This window comes from Nyctereutes procyonoides, unplaced genomic scaffold (genome assembly GCF_905146905.1).
Source record: "Nyctereutes procyonoides isolate TBG_1078 unplaced genomic scaffold, NYPRO_anot_genome, whole genome shotgun sequence".
In the NCBI taxonomy this organism is placed as follows: domain Eukaryota; kingdom Metazoa; phylum Chordata; class Mammalia; order Carnivora; family Canidae; genus Nyctereutes; species Nyctereutes procyonoides.
The window spans coordinates 56,285,416-56,302,300 of record NW_026575125.1 but is presented as its reverse complement, the minus strand read 5'-3'; the positions used below and the strand labels follow the sequence as shown (position 1 = coordinate 56,302,300).

Below are 16,885 nucleotides of genomic sequence, written 5' to 3'. Positions count from 1 at the left end.
AACTATAATAACAGAAGGAAAAGAGAAAGAGAGTAGGACTGAAGATATCTGAGAAAATAAATGCCTGAAAACTTCCTAAAATCTGCAATAGACATACCTACATATTCAAGAAACCAAGAAAACTTCAAAAGGGATAAACAGGGGATCCCTGGGTGGCGCAGCGGTTTGGCGTCTGCCTTTGGCCCAGGGCGCGATCCTGGAGACCCGGGATCGAATCCCACATCGGGCTCCCAGTGCATGGAGCCTGCTTCTCCCTCTGCCTATGTCTCTGCCTCTCTCTCTCTCTGTGACTATCATAAAATAAAAAATAAATAAAAATTTAAAAAAAATAATTTAAAAAAAAAAAAGGGATAAACAAAGAAATCCATAGTCAGGTATATCATAATGAAACTGCCAAAAAGTGAAGCCAAAGCAAATATTATATAAGCAGTAAGAGAAACATAAAATACTACCACATAGAGAAATAATAATTCAAATAACTGATTTCCCAGCAGAAATTATAAAAGCCAGAACAAAGTAACACATATTTAAATGGCTGAAAAAAGGAAATATCAGCCTAAAATAATCTGCCGAGAAAAATTACTAGCAGGAATGAAAATATAATAAAGACATTCTCAGATGATAGAAAACTAAGAATATATAGCCTCTGAGGGCTTCTCTATAAGAACTGCTAAAAGAAGTGCTTCGTGTAGAAGGGAAATACCAGAAGGAAACCCGAATCATCAAGAATAAAGAGTAACAGAAATATTTATCTGGATAATCCAACAGATTATTTATCTTTCTTGAATTCTTTAAAATTATTTTAAGGATGAAAACAAAAGATATGAACATCTTCTGATAGTTTTCAATGTATGCCAATGCAATACATGACATTACAGCATAAAAGACATCAAGTTAAAGGACCTAAATGATGTTAATGTTTCTACATTCCAAATTATAGGGTCAAAGAGACAGTCAAAACTTAAATATGTATTGTGTAACCCCTAAAGCAAATACTTTAAAAAGCTATATAAAAAGATCCAGTTAAAAATAATAAAATAAATGGAAAACTAAAAGGTATTCAAATAACCCAAAAGAATGCAAAAGGGGAGGGAGGGGAGAACAAAAAAGAAACAGAAAACAGTAAGTAGTAAACCTAAATCCAAATATATCAAAATTTACATTAAATACAAATTTTCAGGGTGCCTAGGTAGCTCAGTCAGTTTTAAGTGTCTGTCTTCAGCTCAGGTCATCATCCTCCAGTCCTGGGATAGAGCCCCACATCAGGCTCCCTGCTCGCCAAGGAGTCTGCTCTTCTCTCTGTAGCATTCCAGCTGTTCTCTCTTCAAATCTCAGGCCAAATTTGTAGGTTTTCAGGATGATTTGAAAGTTATCTAGGTAAGTTGGTGGGGACAGGTGACTTGAGGACCCTACTCTTCCAACATCTTGCCCCGATCCCACAAGGAGTCTGCTTCTCCCTCTCCCTCTACTGCTACCCCTGCTTGTGCTCTCTTGCAGTGTCAAATAAATTAAAATATATATATATATATATATATAGATAGATAGATAGATAGATAGATAGTCAGTCAGTCTAAGGGCACCTTGTGGCTCAGTGGTTGAGCATCTGCCTTTGGCTAGGTAGTGATCCCAAGGTCTTGGAATTGAGTCCCACATCGGGTTCCCTGAAGGAAGCCTGCTTCTCCCTCTGCCTCTCTCTCTCTGTGTCTCTCATGAATAAATAAATAACACAATTTTTTAAAAATATATATAGGGATCCCTGGGTGGCGCAGCGGTTTAGCGCCTGCCTTTGGCCCAGGGCGCGATCCTGGAGACCCGGGATCGAATCCCACGTCAGGCTCCCGGTGCATGGAGCCTGCTTCTCCCTCTGCCTGTGTCTCTGCCTCTGTCTCTCTCTCTCTATCATAAATAAATAAAAAAAATTAAAAAAAATAAAAAAATAAAAAAATAATAAAAAATAAAAATATATATGTGTGTGTATATATACAAAGCCCAACCACTAAAACTCAAACACAAAAATTGTCAGAATGACCAAAAAAACAGAATAAGAAAAAATCAGGATGCCTCGGTAGCTCAGCGGTTGAGCGTCTGCCTTTGGCTCAGGGCATGATCCCAGTTTGGGAATCGAATCCCACGTCAGCTCCCTGTGAGGAACCTGCTTCTCCCTCTGCCTATGTCTCTGCCTCTCTCTGTCTCTCACGAATAAATAAGTAAATCTTTAAAAGAAGAAAAAAGGAAAAGAAAAAAAGTCATTTAAAGAAATCTTATCAGGGACACCTGGGTGGCTCAGTGGTTGGGCACCTGCCTTCAGCCCAGGGCATGATCCTAGAGTCCTGGAATCGAGTCCTGCATCAGGCTCCCTGCATGGAGCCTGCTTCTCTCTCTGCCTGTGTCTCTGCCTTTCTCTGTGTGTGTTTCTCACAAATAAATAAAATATTTAAAAAAAATAAAAAATAAAGAAATCTTATCAGGCCACTGCCTAACAACTAAGATAATGGAATGGAGACTTTAATGACTACCTATGACAAGGTATATAGTCTGCAAAAATAGTTTAGAAAAGTAATTAAACAAGCAGATGACTGCACCCCACAATAATCAACAACACAAACCCTAGGGAGAGAGGAAATACTGATTTCCAGAGCCACCATACTACCAAATTCAAAGTGCCTACTTTTCAAGAAAATTTTTCATTAAAAAATTATTAGGCATCTAAACAAACAATTAAGTATGGCCCATTCACAGAAAGAAAAAAGTTAGCAGAAAGGGTCCCTAAGCCCAGACATTAAACTTTGTAGAAAAATCAACTATCATAAATATGCCAAAGAGCTAACAGAAACCATGGACAAAAACCAAGAGAACAGCATATCAATAAACAGAAAATAACAATAAATGATAGAAATTACAAAAAGAAACATATACAAATTCTAAACTGAAAAGCACAATAAACGAAATGAAAAATTTTAGAGGGGTTCAACATAAAATTTCAATAGGCTGAAGAAAAAATAAAGGACCATGAAGATAGGTAAATTAAGATTATTCAGTCTGAGGAATGGAAAAGGAAAAAAAAGGAAGAAAATGAAAAGAACCTAAGAGACAACATTAAGTGTACCAACACATGCAAAATGAGGCTAGAACAAAATGATTCATGAAGAATATCTGAATAGTAGCCAATCTACATATCTTAAAATTCAATGAACCCCAAAGAGAATAAACTCAAAGACGTGCACAATGAGATGTAGTATAATCAAACTGTTGAAATCCTCCCCCTAAAAATGCTAAGAGCAAGGAAAGAGAAGCAACCCATTATCAGAAATCATAGAGGCCAGAAGGCAGTGCAATGACATATTTAAACTGCTGAAAGAAAAAAGCTGCCAACCAATAAATCTACATCTGATAAAAATATCTTTCAAAACTAAAGGAAAAAGATCAGCTTATGGTATGACAGCATGAAGAACCCAGGTGACCTGCTGCTCCCCACTGAAAGTGATGAAAACTATTTTTCTTTAAAAGCCATTTAAAGCCTCTGGAAACTGATCTAAGGACAAACAGCAAATGAAACATATAGTCAAGAACAACTTCAAAAATCCACTAACAGGGCAGCCCGGGTGGCTCAGCGGTTTAGCGCCGCCTTCAGCCCAGGGTGTGATCCTGGAGACCCGGGATCAAGTCCCATGTCAGGCTCCCTGCATGGAGCCTGCTTCTTCTTCTGCCTGTATCTGTGCCTCTCTCTGTGTGTGTCTCTCATGAATAAATAAATAAAACCTTAAAAAAAAAAAAAATCCACTAACAAAGATGAGTCTGTATTTGAACCAAGACCACTCCCCTTCCCTCCCTCTCTCATCTTGAGCTCAAGGAAAGGGAATCTCTACTCCAGATTCCTGCAACCAAGAACACAGGGCTCCCTTTCCACCCCTCCCACCAGGACCCAATTCAGAGGGCTTTCCTCCCAGGAGGAACAGTTTCTTATCCAGCCCCCAGCTGCCTGTTAACAGGGTTGAGAGTCCTGGGCAAGTGTGGTTGAAAGGTAGGAGTTCCAGCCCTTTCAGCCCCACTGGTAGAATGTATAATTTATTGGGTGTGGTGCATGGAAAACACTGGGGCCCTGACCATCCTTGTCCTGGGTTGTGAAGAGAGAAAAGCAAACTCTGATGACATCTGGCTGCACTTGCCCCTCCACAACTTACTGTCACTCAGAAAGAAATTTGCCTTGTTCCTACCTCATCACCAGAGACCAGGCTTCTGTTTGAGCAAAGAAGTAGACATTAAAACAGATAGCTCTTAATTTCTTCCCAAAAGGACTGACTTCATTTGCAAGAGCATGGAGAAAGTCCCAAGTCTAAAGGAGACCTAAAAAACAGTGAGGTTGTAATAAAAGCCAGTTAGCAGATTCAAAATATAGAGGCTGAACTGTAGGTAAGCTAATTTGCAAGAAAAGAACTGCAGACTAAAACAAGTGGGAGGAGCCCTCCTGGGGTCAGAACAAATATCAAACACTAACCTCAAAAACTATTTCTTCAAAGGACCCACATTTTGATTGGATTAACATTCAAAGTAGTTTATGCCCCAGGGCGTTGTGGAAAACAATTAGTTCCCAGTAAGGGGATCTTGGCTGCTGGGTGTGGACAGGAAAAGACAACCTTAACAAAACCAGTCATCCCAGGGTAACTGTGGGCATATTCAAATTGCCCCTCCCTGAGGAGCAACTTCTGAGGATTAACCTTGTGGGAAAAAAAAGACTACAATGAGATACGACTTCACATCCACTAGGATGGCTAAAATTGGATGAAGTCAGATAATGACAAGAGTTGGTGAGAATGTAGACGTTAGAGCCCTCATACACTGTTGCTGTGATTGTAAAATGGCGCAGCCACTTTGGAAGAATCAGGCAGTTTCTCAGGCAATTAAACATTGCTACCATATGACCCAGCAAAAACACTCTTTAAGTATACACCTAGAGAACTTTTCTTGTTTAGAAAGAGTCCTAGCAAAAAAAAAAAAAAAGTATACACCTAGAGAAATGATAACATGTCTACAAAGAAATTTATACATAAATGTTTTAGCAGAATTATTAATAGCCTAAAGGCGTAAACAACCTAAATGTCCATCAATGAATGAATGCATAAACAAAATGCGGTAAATCATAATTTGAAACATTATTCAGTCATAAATAGAATGAAGTACTGATACACGCAATAACATGAACTTTGAAGCATTATGCTAAGTGAAAGAAGTCAATCACAATAGACCACGTATTATATGATTCCATTCATACAGGATGTTCAAAACTGAGATATCTATAGAGAATAAAGGTAGATTAGGGGTTGCCTAGGGCTGGGCAGATAGGGTTCAAGGGGATATGCAGTTATGGCTAAAGGGCATGGACTTCTTGGGGTGATGAAAATACTCTAAAATGACTGTAGTGATGGCTATACATAAGATTAAAAACCACTGAACTGTACACTTTAAGTGGGTAATTGTATGGCGTGTGAATTATATTTTATCTATCAAAACAGACAGGAAAAATTAAGACATTTCCAGATAAAGAAAATCTGAGGGAATTTCTTCCTAATAGGCCTACCCTACAAGAACTGCCAAAGGGACTTCTTCAGGCTAAAATGGAAGGATAATAGAAAGTAACTCAAAAGCGTAGGAAGAAATAAAGAACATGGGTAAAGATAACTACATAGATAAATATAAAAGCCAGTACTATTGTGTTTTTGGTTTGCAACTCCTCATTTTTTTTCTATGACTTAAAAAGAAACGAACAAGCTGATCCTACAACTCATATGGAACTGCAAGGGGCCCTGAAAAGCCAAAATAATCTTGAAAAAGAACAACAAAGTTAAAAGAGTGGCACTTTGCAATTTTAAAACTTACTACAATCAACAGTAATCAAAATAGTGTGGTATTAGTATAATGACAGATACAGAGACAAATGGAATAATTTTGAATGACCTGAAATAAACCTATATACATCTATGGCTAACTGATTTCTTTTTTTTTTTTTAATAAATTAATTTTTATTGGTGTTCAATTTACCAACATGGCTAACTGATTTCAACAAGAGTGCCAAGACCATTCAATAGGGAGTGGACAAGTCTCTTCGACATATGGTGCTGGGACAACTGGCTATGTGCATATAAAAAAATTAAGCTGGACCTCACATAATATATAAAAATTAACTCAAAATAAATCAATGGCATATATATAAGAGCTAAAACCATGAAGGATTTAGAAGAATACATAGAGATAAATCTTCATGACTTTGAATTTGACAAAAAATTCTTAGATTTGACACTGAAAACACAAGCAACGAAAGAAAAAAATAGACAAACTGGGCTTCAAATTTTTTAAAAATTGTACACCAAACCAAAGGACATCCTAAAGTATGAAAAATACCTACAGAATGGGAAAAAATTTTCCAAACCATATATAACAGTTGAGAATATATAAATAATTCTTACAACTCACCAACAAAAATACCCAAATTAAAAAATGGGCAAAGGACCGGAATAGACATTTCTGCAAAACAAATGATCAACAAGCACAAGAAAACATGCCCCAAGTCAGTCTTTAAGAAAACGCAAAACTAATCAATGACATACCACTTCAAACTTATTAAAATGGTTCTAATTTTCTTAAAACAAAACAAAAACAAGGAATAACAAGTGTTGGCAAGAAGCATGGTAATTCCATGTGTAACCTATAAAGAAATCCCCATGCTATTTTCCACAGTGGCTGCACCATTTTAAATCCCAAAAGCAATGTACCAGGGTTCCAATTTCTCTACTTCCTTTCCAACATTTCCTGTGTTGTTGTTTTTTTAATTAGATTCTGCCTTCAACTTAGGAGAAACTTCAAATGTCCCCTGTTACTGTAATCCAGATAACAGGCACTTAAAAATTAAAAATTCATCTTTATTGACACTTCTTTTTAAAATTTATCTTCAAAATTTATTTAAAAATTACCCATCCTAGTAGTTCCACACGTCACAAAAGTTTAAGAAATGCATGGGAAATAAAATCACTGTTTAAAATAATGTTTACCTCTAGGGATGAAGGAAGAAAAGAGAGACATTCAGGAATGGGTACAGGTACACAAAGAACTTCAACTATTATAGCAATGTATTATTTTTATGTTTGGATGGTGAATACAGAGGTTCACTGTATTTTTTTTTTTTGTATCTCTCATTAAGTTAGTTATGTTTGTATATCTTAAGTACTTAATAACATATGTAGAAAGCCCCCCAAAAAAGACAAAGGAAAATAGTTAATCTTATACTCCCTCATCACCTCTTCCACCAAAGACACAAGATCATACTAGGCATCTGCAACTTACTTTTCTCACGTAACTATTGTAATAGCATTCTCTAGATCAAAAGTGTGTAAAGAGGTAAATCTGTTTCTAGAGCTGCAAAGTATTGCATAGACACAAACGTCCCACAATTTATTCAAACATTTTATAGATGGTTATGCAGGTTGTTTCCAGTTACACGTCATAAAAACAAAGTTGCAAATTTTTTACTGTCTTCCCCCAAAAATATCATGCTTAATATAAATTTATTTTCACCAAGAGATTTGAACACGGAAAATCTAGCTCTTTTCCTACTGAATAATCAAGGTAAGACACAAAATAATATAACAATTCCCTCAGAGATTACCTGTACGCACGCACACACCTACCTCTGAACAGAACAATGCACTTTCAAAACAAATGATAAGTATTATATTGCCCAGAAGTCCTCATCTGAAACATAAAGGACATTAAAAAAATTTTTTTTAAATCTAGCCTACAATGAGCATGTTAAAATTGATCAGTTTATCAAAACTACAACGTTTGCTAGCGAAATACAGCATGAAGAAAATAAGGGAAAGTAGGTCCAACAGTCCAACAGGTTAGGCTGCTCCTGAAAGCGCTGTGGGGAGAAAAAAAAAATCTCTCATTTTGGGCCCGCATGGTGTCAATAAAAACCCATTTAAACAAGGAAAAATGAAAGGGAAACGGCTCAGAATCTCTCCTACGAGCTACTATCCGCTTCATCAGTGGTGGTAAGGTGACTAAATAAAGAAATTACTTTCCGATATTTTAAAAAAGGTGAGAGACAGAAAAATGAAAAACAGGCCGGCTTCTCCTCCCTCCCCAGGCCGGCCACGCGATTCTGAAGTGTGTAGCCTTACTACTGGACATTTCTCTGGCGGATGTGAAGCTTAGCACTCACCACAAAACAAAAGTTGGCGAGTTTCTGTACTTTCCTCAGATTTGTTCATTGGCTGCTTTCCAAACCTAGTAAGCCGGCAGTACTCACCCTCTCAGTACGAAAGCCGCCATTTTAGGTTTTAGATGAGCTCTAGGGGAAAAAGTGATAAAAGCCTGGAGCGGGCGTTACAGCAAAATAAGTCCCGCGCCCAACCGCCGTGCACTGCTGAAATGGCTCCGCCGGCAACGTGACCCAGCCTGCCTGCGGCCCCTACCCCAGTTTTCCAGAGCCGATGCGCTTCCTTTTAGGCACAACCTTTATCCTCATTGAAATTGCCTCATTCTTGCTTCTTTCCTTTCTTTTCCTTTTAGTTTTTCATCCCAAATTTGTTTTACCTTTGCCACTACTCCTTTCTTCTTTCTACATTCTAGATATCTCTGGTTCTCCTCGACTTTCAGTTACCTCATACATGTACAGCATTTTATAATAGACAAAACTGTCTTTCTGTTATTTTACCAAATTATTATAATACTATAAGGTAAGCTGGGAACTGAGTTTCCCAATTTTATAAATGAAGAAACTAAGCCCAGAAAAGTAGACCAATTTTCCAAAAGCTGCAACAGCTAGTACATGTTAGAGTGCACAGAACCTAATTCTTTTTGCTTCAGTGAGCCCCGTTCTGCTAGAGATCTAGGTCTACTTCATCCGACTAATTGAAAAGATAGGAAAAATAGGAAGAGTGTGGGCCTAAATTCATATAGTAAGTCAGTGACAAAACTGGATTCAAAACAAGTTGCTTCCTTGTTTAATTCTGTGACAGAAAGCATCTTCATAAAGGGGTTGAGATGCTGTTCTCCGGCCCAAAATTCTTTCCTCTTTTGACTGAGCTCAGCCCTGACACTTTTAAGAAACCTCTAAAAAACGTTTATTTTATTCTGTCCCGCTCCATGAAGGAAAATACACTAAACATGTTTTAAAAACGAGGCTGAAACTTCTTTGTGAAGCATTGTTCATTAATGATGTGAAAGAGTAGTGGGGGAGGGTTTGTGCTGTGTAAGTATGGAAAAGACAAGTTAGCGGTCCTGATCCCTTTCCAAAGGTATAGTTTTTCTCTCTCTATTCAAATGTTATCTCTAGATTTGTACAAGAACCCAGCATAGAATACTGAATACCTCGTATTTTATTTATTTTCATCATTACTCTTTCTTTTTTTATTTTGATAATAGTCACTCTCAAATAGAAGTTAATCGTAGATAATTGTGTAAACTTCTGGGCCTTGATTTATGGCCATTCTTGTGTAAAATACTGCATGGTGCCATTCAGTATTGTCAGTAATCCGTGTAGTGAGATGAAGAGGTCTTAGCTTAAGTTTGAGGTGTGTAATTACCTGGAGTTTAGACAAGTTTGAGCGCATCTTGGAAACTGGTAGGGCCGGCCACTAGAAGACAATTGCAGAGAAAACTCCTGATCTCTTGAGAAATAACTTATCCTAAGAGAAGAAGGAGTCAAACAATTTAGAATAAATGGAAAATCAATTCTGAGTATTGCAGGGGATTTGGTTGTACTACAAAGTGTATTTATTTTGAACTAGGTATACAACATCTCTCTGCGGCAATTTAAGGGTAGGCAGAAAAGTGGAGAACATTAAGTGAAACCTATTTCAGTTTTGCTCTGATGACTGTCATAACTTTTTCTGTCTAGAACAAATGACCATTTGGATTTAAAGGAAATACATGTAAATAAATAAACAGCAGGAAGCATTAATAGAACAATAAGCTTATGAAATTGTTAGTTAATTTTAGGGGGGAACCCTGATGCATTGTTTTATTTAGTGGTGTTTCAAATGAAAAGGTGCTGTAACAGGGGACCTATGGGGAGAAAAGCTCTGTTAATTCACAGCAAAGGTAGAAATGTCATACCCCTACCTCTACCCACTCATATTTCTCCTAGTCTACCTGCCTTGATGCCAAGAAAAATGCCTCCAGAAAACACCAGAGACAGAATTTTCTGGCCAGGCTACAATATTTGCTCTTCAAGGCTGATCCTGTTGTCCTCCTGGACTCCTGGTCCAATTAGTACCTGCTCCATTCTCTCTAAGATCCCAGTTTTCCTCTTTCATTGCAATTGTTTCAGAGGTAAGAAAAATGACTCCTCCAAGTATATAAAATCCAAATAGGGAAAAGAAGAGTTGGGATTTCACCATCATCTGGCCATATTTAACAGACTCTCAGTTGGAGAATTTACAAAGATAATTTCACAGGCAATGATCTCTGGGACAATAGTTTCTCTTACTTTTGCATTTATTTTTTAACACAAGCAAATGAGTAATGAACCTGTATATGACAGTCCAAATGATAGATGCATGCATAGTTAGACTGGAATACATTGATTTGAGACATGAATTGAGAAAAGGTACAAGTGATATGGTAAACAGGAGACCAGATATAACAGAATTTATTCATTCATTATGAACTTGCATGTAGGGGTGCCTGGGTGGTTCAGTCCATTAAGCATCTAACTCTTGGGTTTCAGCTCAGGTCATAATCTCGGGGTCGTGAGATTGAGCCCCAAGTCGGTTCCACACTCAATATGGAGTCTGCTTGAGACTCTTTCCCTCTCCCTCCCCCTGCACCCCTCTCCCCAGCTCACATGAGTGCACTTGTGCACTCTCTCGAATAAAAAGAATAAATCTTAAAATAAAAAAGAACTTGCATGTAAAGAATAGGGCTACACAAGAGGGTGGTAGAGAATACAAATATGAATGAAACCCAGTATTGGTCCTCAAGATTAGGCTTAAGCTGGGGAGGGGAAAATAAAAGGAGTTTTAGAAGAATTACAAGGAGTATCTTTATATGAGACACTGTACTAGGATTAAGATGGGAGTAAAAGTAAGGTTTGATGTAAAAAGATGGGGATGAATTTACCATGATTCTTAGCCTCAGGGAAATTACAGATCAGTGGAGAAAAATAAAACATGAAGCTAGATAATGTTTTTTATTAGAGGACTCAAGAAGATGAAAAAGTATTTAATACATATAGTACATACATTTCACACCTAAAATGATTTCTAAGATGATACATGTTGCAAGGCACTGTACTAAGTGATGTAGGGTATGGGAAGAACAACAACAAGAAGACATCTATAAATGTGCTTTGAACCGTTGAGGGCATTTATACAGAATGAAGATGTATCATGAGACTTGTAAAATCACACAACTTCCTCTGTGTAAAGTTGACCTGCCCTGAAGATCTTTCTTTTGTTGAAACGTAATTCACATACTATAAAATTCATCATTTCAAAGAGTATGATTCAGTAGTTGTTAGTACACTCACAGATTTGTGTAACCACCACCACTATCTAATTTCAGAACATTTTCATTACCCCAAAAGGAAACCCCATACACCCATAATCACTCATCCCCTCTCCTTCCTCCCACAAACAAGTCCCTGGCATTGGGATGCCTGGGGTGGCTCAACGGTTGAGCCTTTGGCTCAGGGCATGATCCTGGGGTCGGGATCCAGTCCCACGGGAGCCTGCTTCTCTCTCTCTCTCTCTCTCTCTCTCTCTCTCTCTCTCTCTCGAATAAATAAATAAAAGCTTTTTAAAAGAAAAACATGTCCGTGGCAAATTCTAATTTATTTTCTGTCTTTATGTATTTTAGATCCCTTCTGAAAATTTCCTGTAAATTAAATAATACAGCAGGTTGTCTTTTGTGACTGGCTTTTTTTGCTTAGCATAATATTTTCAGGGCTTATGCATGATATAGCATATTTAGTACTTTATCTTTTTTCCATTCCTTTTATGATTAAATAATATCTCATTGTATGGAAATACAACATATTGTTTTCCAATATGCATGTTTGAATTATTTCCGCTTACTACTTCTTATGAATAATGCTGCTATGAACATTTGTGTACAAGTTTTTGTGTGGATACATTTTCAATTCCCTTGGGCATATAACTGGGTATAGAATTGCTGGATAATATGGTAGCCCTATGTTGAACCCTTTGAAGAATTGCAAACTGTTTTCCAAGGCACTGTGCGATTTTAACATCACCACCAGCAAGTATCAGAGTGCCAATCTCTCCACATCTTCACTAACATTTGTCATTTTAATTATAGTTAGCTTAGTAGGTGTGAAGTAGTATCTCATTGTGGTTTTGATTTACATTTCCCTGATGGATAACAAAGTAGAGCATCTTTGTATGTACTTATTGGCCATTTGCACATCTTCTTTGGAGAAATGTCTATTCATATCCTTTGCTCATTTTCCAATTGGATTATTGGTCCTTTACTGTTGAGTTGAAATATATATATATATACCTGGATATGTGTTCATTATCAGATATGTGGTTTGCAAATATTTTCTCTTTTTCTATGGATTTTTTCAATTTATTGATGTGTCATCTAAAGCACAAAAGATTTTAATTTTGATTAAGTATAATTTATCAGTTTTTCCTTTCATTCCTTGGACTTTTGATATCATATCTAAGGAACTAGTCTATAACTTAAGGGCATGAAGATGTACACCTAAGTTTTCTTCTAAGATTTTTATAGTTTTATCATTTACACTTAGATTGTTAATCTAATTTGAAATATTTTTTGTATATTGTGAAAAAAAGGTATCTAACTTCTTTCTTTCGTATGTATATATTCAGTAGTTACAGCACCATATGTTTAAAAAACCAGTCTTTCTTTGTAGGTAATTGATCATAAAATGTGAAGGTTTATTTCTTTTATTTTTTCTTTAAAGGTTTATTTCTGAACTCTCAATTCTATTTCATTTATTTATATTTCTAACCTATGACTCTAACACAAATCTTGATTACTGTAGCTTTGAAGTGAGTTTTAGAATTAAGAGGTATGAGTGCTAAAACTTTATTCCTTTTTTCTGGATTGTTTTCAGTATTCTGGTCCTGGGACTCCTGGATGGCTCAGCGGTTGAGTGTCTGCCTTTGGCTCAGGGCATAATCCCGGAGTCTTGGAATCCTGTCTTGCATCGGGCTCCCTGCATGGGGCCTGCTTCTCCCTCTGCCTATGTCTCTGCCTCTCTCTCCTTGTGTCTCTAATGAACAAATAAATAAAATATTTTTTAAAAAATAAATATTCTGGTCCTTTGTGGTTTCATATTAATTTTAGGATCACCTCGGCAATTTTTGAAATAATCAAGCTGGAATTTTGATAGGATCTGGTTTTCTTTTTTTTAAGATTTTGTGCATTTATTTGAGAGAGAGAGAGAACACAAACAGGGGGAGTAGCAGAGGGAGAGGGAGAAGCAGGGCTCAGTCTCAGGACCCTGGTATCATGACCTGAGCCAAAGGCAGACACTTAACCAACTGTGCTACCCAGGTGCACCAATAGGGACTGTGGTGAATGTGTACAAAATTTGGCAGAGTATCAACATCATAACAGTATTAAGTCTTCCAATCCGTGAACATGGAATGGATGTTTTCCCACATATTTAGTTCTTAAATTTTTATTAATGATATTTTGTACCTTTTTCATGTATAAGTTTTGTACTTTGTTGTTAAATTTATTCCTAAGTGTTTTTGATGCTATTTTAAATAAAAAAATTTAAAGGTTATTTATTTATTCATTCATGAGAGATACAGAGAGAGGCAGAGACACAGGCAGAGGGAGGAGAAGCAGGCTCCATGTAGGAGCCTGATGTGGGACTCAATCCCAGAACTCTGGGATCACACCCTGAGCTGAAGGCAGATGCTCAACCACTGAGCCACCCAGGCATCCTTTAAATAAAATTGCTTCCTTAATTTCACTTTCAGATTGTTCATTGCAAATGTGTGAAAATATAACTGTTGTATGTTGGTTTTGTATTGTACAACCCTATCAAAATGATTTATTAGTTCTAGTTCTAGTATTTTTATGGATTCCTTAGAATTTTCTGTATACAAAATTATGTCATTTGAAAGTAGATAGAGGGGCAGCCTGGGTGGCTCAGCGGTTTAGCACTGCCTTCGGCCCAGGGCATGATCCTGAGGACCCGGGCTCCCTGCATGGAGCCTGCTTCTACCTCTGCCTGTGTCTCTGCCTCTTTCTCTGTCTCTCATGAATAAATAAATAAAATCTTTAAAAAAGTAGATATACTTTTATTTATTTCTTTTTTAATTTAAATTCAATTTGTTGATTTATACTGTATTATTAATTTCAAGGGTAGAATCCAGTGAAGTTTTACTTCTTTCTTAATTTGGATTTATTTTATACCCTTTTCTTTCCTAATTTCCCTGGACAGAATCTCTACTACAAGAGTGAATAAAATAGAAGAGGAAGAGTAAGGAGTGCTTGGGTGGAACAGTCAGTTAAGTGTTCAACCCTTGGTCTCAGGTCTTGGTCTCAGAGTCAAGAGATTGAGCCCCATAGCAGGTTCCCTGCTGAGCGTGGAGTTGGCTTGGGATTCTTTCTCCTTCTCCCTCTGTCCCTCACACTTGTGCTCACTCTCTCTTTCAAATAAATAAATAAATCTCTTTTTTTAATAAATAAATCTTTAAAAAAAAGTAGTGAGAGGAAAATATCCTTGGCCTATTCCTGATCTAAGAAGAAAGGGTTTTTTTTATAAATTAATTTTTATTGGTGTTCAATTTACCAACATACAGAATAACACCCAGTGCTCATTCCGTCAAGTGTCCCCCTTAGTGCCTGTCACCCATTCACCCCCACCCCCCGCCCTCCTCCCCTTCCACCACCCCTAGTTCATTTCCCAGAGTTAGAAGTCTTAAGAAAGGGTTTTTATTGGTGCTGTATTAGCTTCCTATTGCCACTATAACAATTTACTGCAAAGTTAGTGATTGAGTGTAACACAAAATTATTCTCTTAACATTTCTGGAGGTTGGGAATCTAAAATCAGTTGCACTTAGTTAAAATCAAGATGTCAGGAGATCTGTTTCTTCTGGAGGATCTAGGGAAGAATCTGCTTCCTTGCATTTTCTTGCTTCTAGAGACTACATGCATCCCGTGGCTCATGGGCTCCATCCTCCATCTCCAAATACAGTAGTGTAACATCGTCTCTAATCTCTCATATTCTCTCTTTGACTCTGATCCCCTGCCTTCCTCTTATAAGGAAACTTGTGATTACATTAAGCACACCCAAATAATCCAGCATAATCTCCACATATCAAGATCTTACTAACATCTTGTAAAGACTATTTTACTATGTGAAATAACATATTCACAGTTTCTAGGAATTAGAACAGGAGCCATTATTCAGCCATCAAAGGTGCCCTTCTTCAGTTTGGGTAAATTCTCTTCTATTCCTACTTTGTTGAGTGTTTTTTGTTTTGTTTGTCATGAAAGGGGTTTGGATTTTGTTAAAGTTTTTTCCTACATCTACTGAGATGATGTGTTTTTTGCACTTTATTCTATTAATAGGGTGATTGATTCTTATATGTTGAACCAATCTAGTATTTCTGTAATAACATATAATCCCCTTTATATGTTCCCAGGTTCAGTTTGAGAGTATTTTGTTGAAGATTTTTGTGTTTATATTCAGAAGAGATATCAGGCTGTAGTTTTCATTTCTAATGATATCTTTGTCTGGTTTTGATATCTGGGTAATTCTGGTCTCAGAAAAATTATTCCTACCTCTTCTTATTTTTTTTATGAAGAGTTTGTGAAGGACCGTTAATTCTTCTTTAAACATTTGATAGAATTAACCAATTAAGTCATCTGGGTCTGAGCTTCTCTTTGTGGGCTTTTCATGGATTAGTAATCCTATCTCTTCACTTTTAAAGATCTATTCAAATGTTTTCTCTCTTCTTGACTCAGTTGTTGATAGTTTGTGTTTTTATTATTTTTCATACACCTTAAAACTATTTCACATAAAATTTCTATAGGACTTAAGACATCAGAATATTTATGAGCCAAGTCAAGGCTTTTCTTCAGCTTCTTCATCATCAAAATCATCATCATCGTCGTCGTCGTCATCATCATCTTCATTAGCAGCAAGTTTTACTTTTTTCTGTGGAAACATGCTACCACTTCCAGGGGCAGAATGCTTTCCAGATATACTAAGGAGTTTCATATCCTCTTCTTTTTCATCTTTTGACTCTGCATCTTCCTCCACAGCTACTAAGTGCTGTCCACTAATATGCACAGGCCCTGAACCACATTTCAACTGTAAGACTACAGGTGGTGTTATTTCAAAGCCCCCAAGGGACACTGTTGGCTGTACAGACATTTTCAGAGTTGCCAGTGTGACTTTAATTGGACCCCCTTCATAATTCATTGCCTCTGCTTCAACAATGTGCAATTTATCCTTTGCACCAGCTTCCAAACTGACTGTTCTTAAAGATAACTGGTGTTCATTTTCATCATTATCCACCTTAAAGTGGTAATCTTTGTCAGCTTTTACTTCACAACCGAAAAGATAGTTCTGGAGCCTCAAGGGGCTCATGTCCATGTCCAATGAATCTTCCATGGGGTGGTAGCTTGCACTTAGTTGGGAGAGAAGACAGACGGAGGCACACGACTACTGTTCCACAGAACAGCTGCACAGGAGGGAATCACACCAGGGGCTATTTACTTTTCTTTTTATTTTATGTTCAGATTCAGGAAGAATATTCGTATCTCTTCACATTCATAAAATGTACTTTCAAAGTTTTTTTTCCATGACCATTAAAAATAAGTAGAAACAAAAAAAAATAAGTAGAAACATGTATATGGGAACACACATATT

The 16,885-nt window shown here is 37.0% G+C and overlaps 1 protein-coding gene and 1 long non-coding RNA gene across 2 annotated transcripts; both read right to left on the bottom strand.

Moving 5' to 3' along the window:
• Positions 1 to 3,802: 3,802 nt before the first annotated feature.
• On the bottom strand, positions 3,803 to 8,370 carry LOC129518177 (uncharacterized). Its single transcript, XR_008666135.1, has 3 exons — positions 8,303 to 8,370; positions 7,680 to 7,912; positions 3,803 to 4,344 (listed from the first exon to the last, which is right to left on the bottom strand). It is a non-coding gene; the product is annotated as an uncharacterized LOC129518177 (long non-coding RNA).
• A 7,705-nt stretch (positions 8,371 to 16,075) lies between these two features.
• LOC129517958 (nucleophosmin-like) lies at positions 16,076 to 16,627 on the bottom strand. The gene has a single exon (XM_055338046.1). The coding sequence runs from the start codon at positions 16,625 to 16,627 to the stop codon at positions 16,076 to 16,078; it is 552 nt and encodes a 183-aa protein (XP_055194021.1).
• Positions 16,628 to 16,885: the final 258 nt, after the last annotated feature.

Coding starts and splice junctions, on each gene's coding strand:
- LOC129517958 (XM_055338046.1), bottom strand. CDS start 16,627: ATGGAAGATTCATTGGACATGGACATGAGCCCCTTGAGGCTCCAGAAC.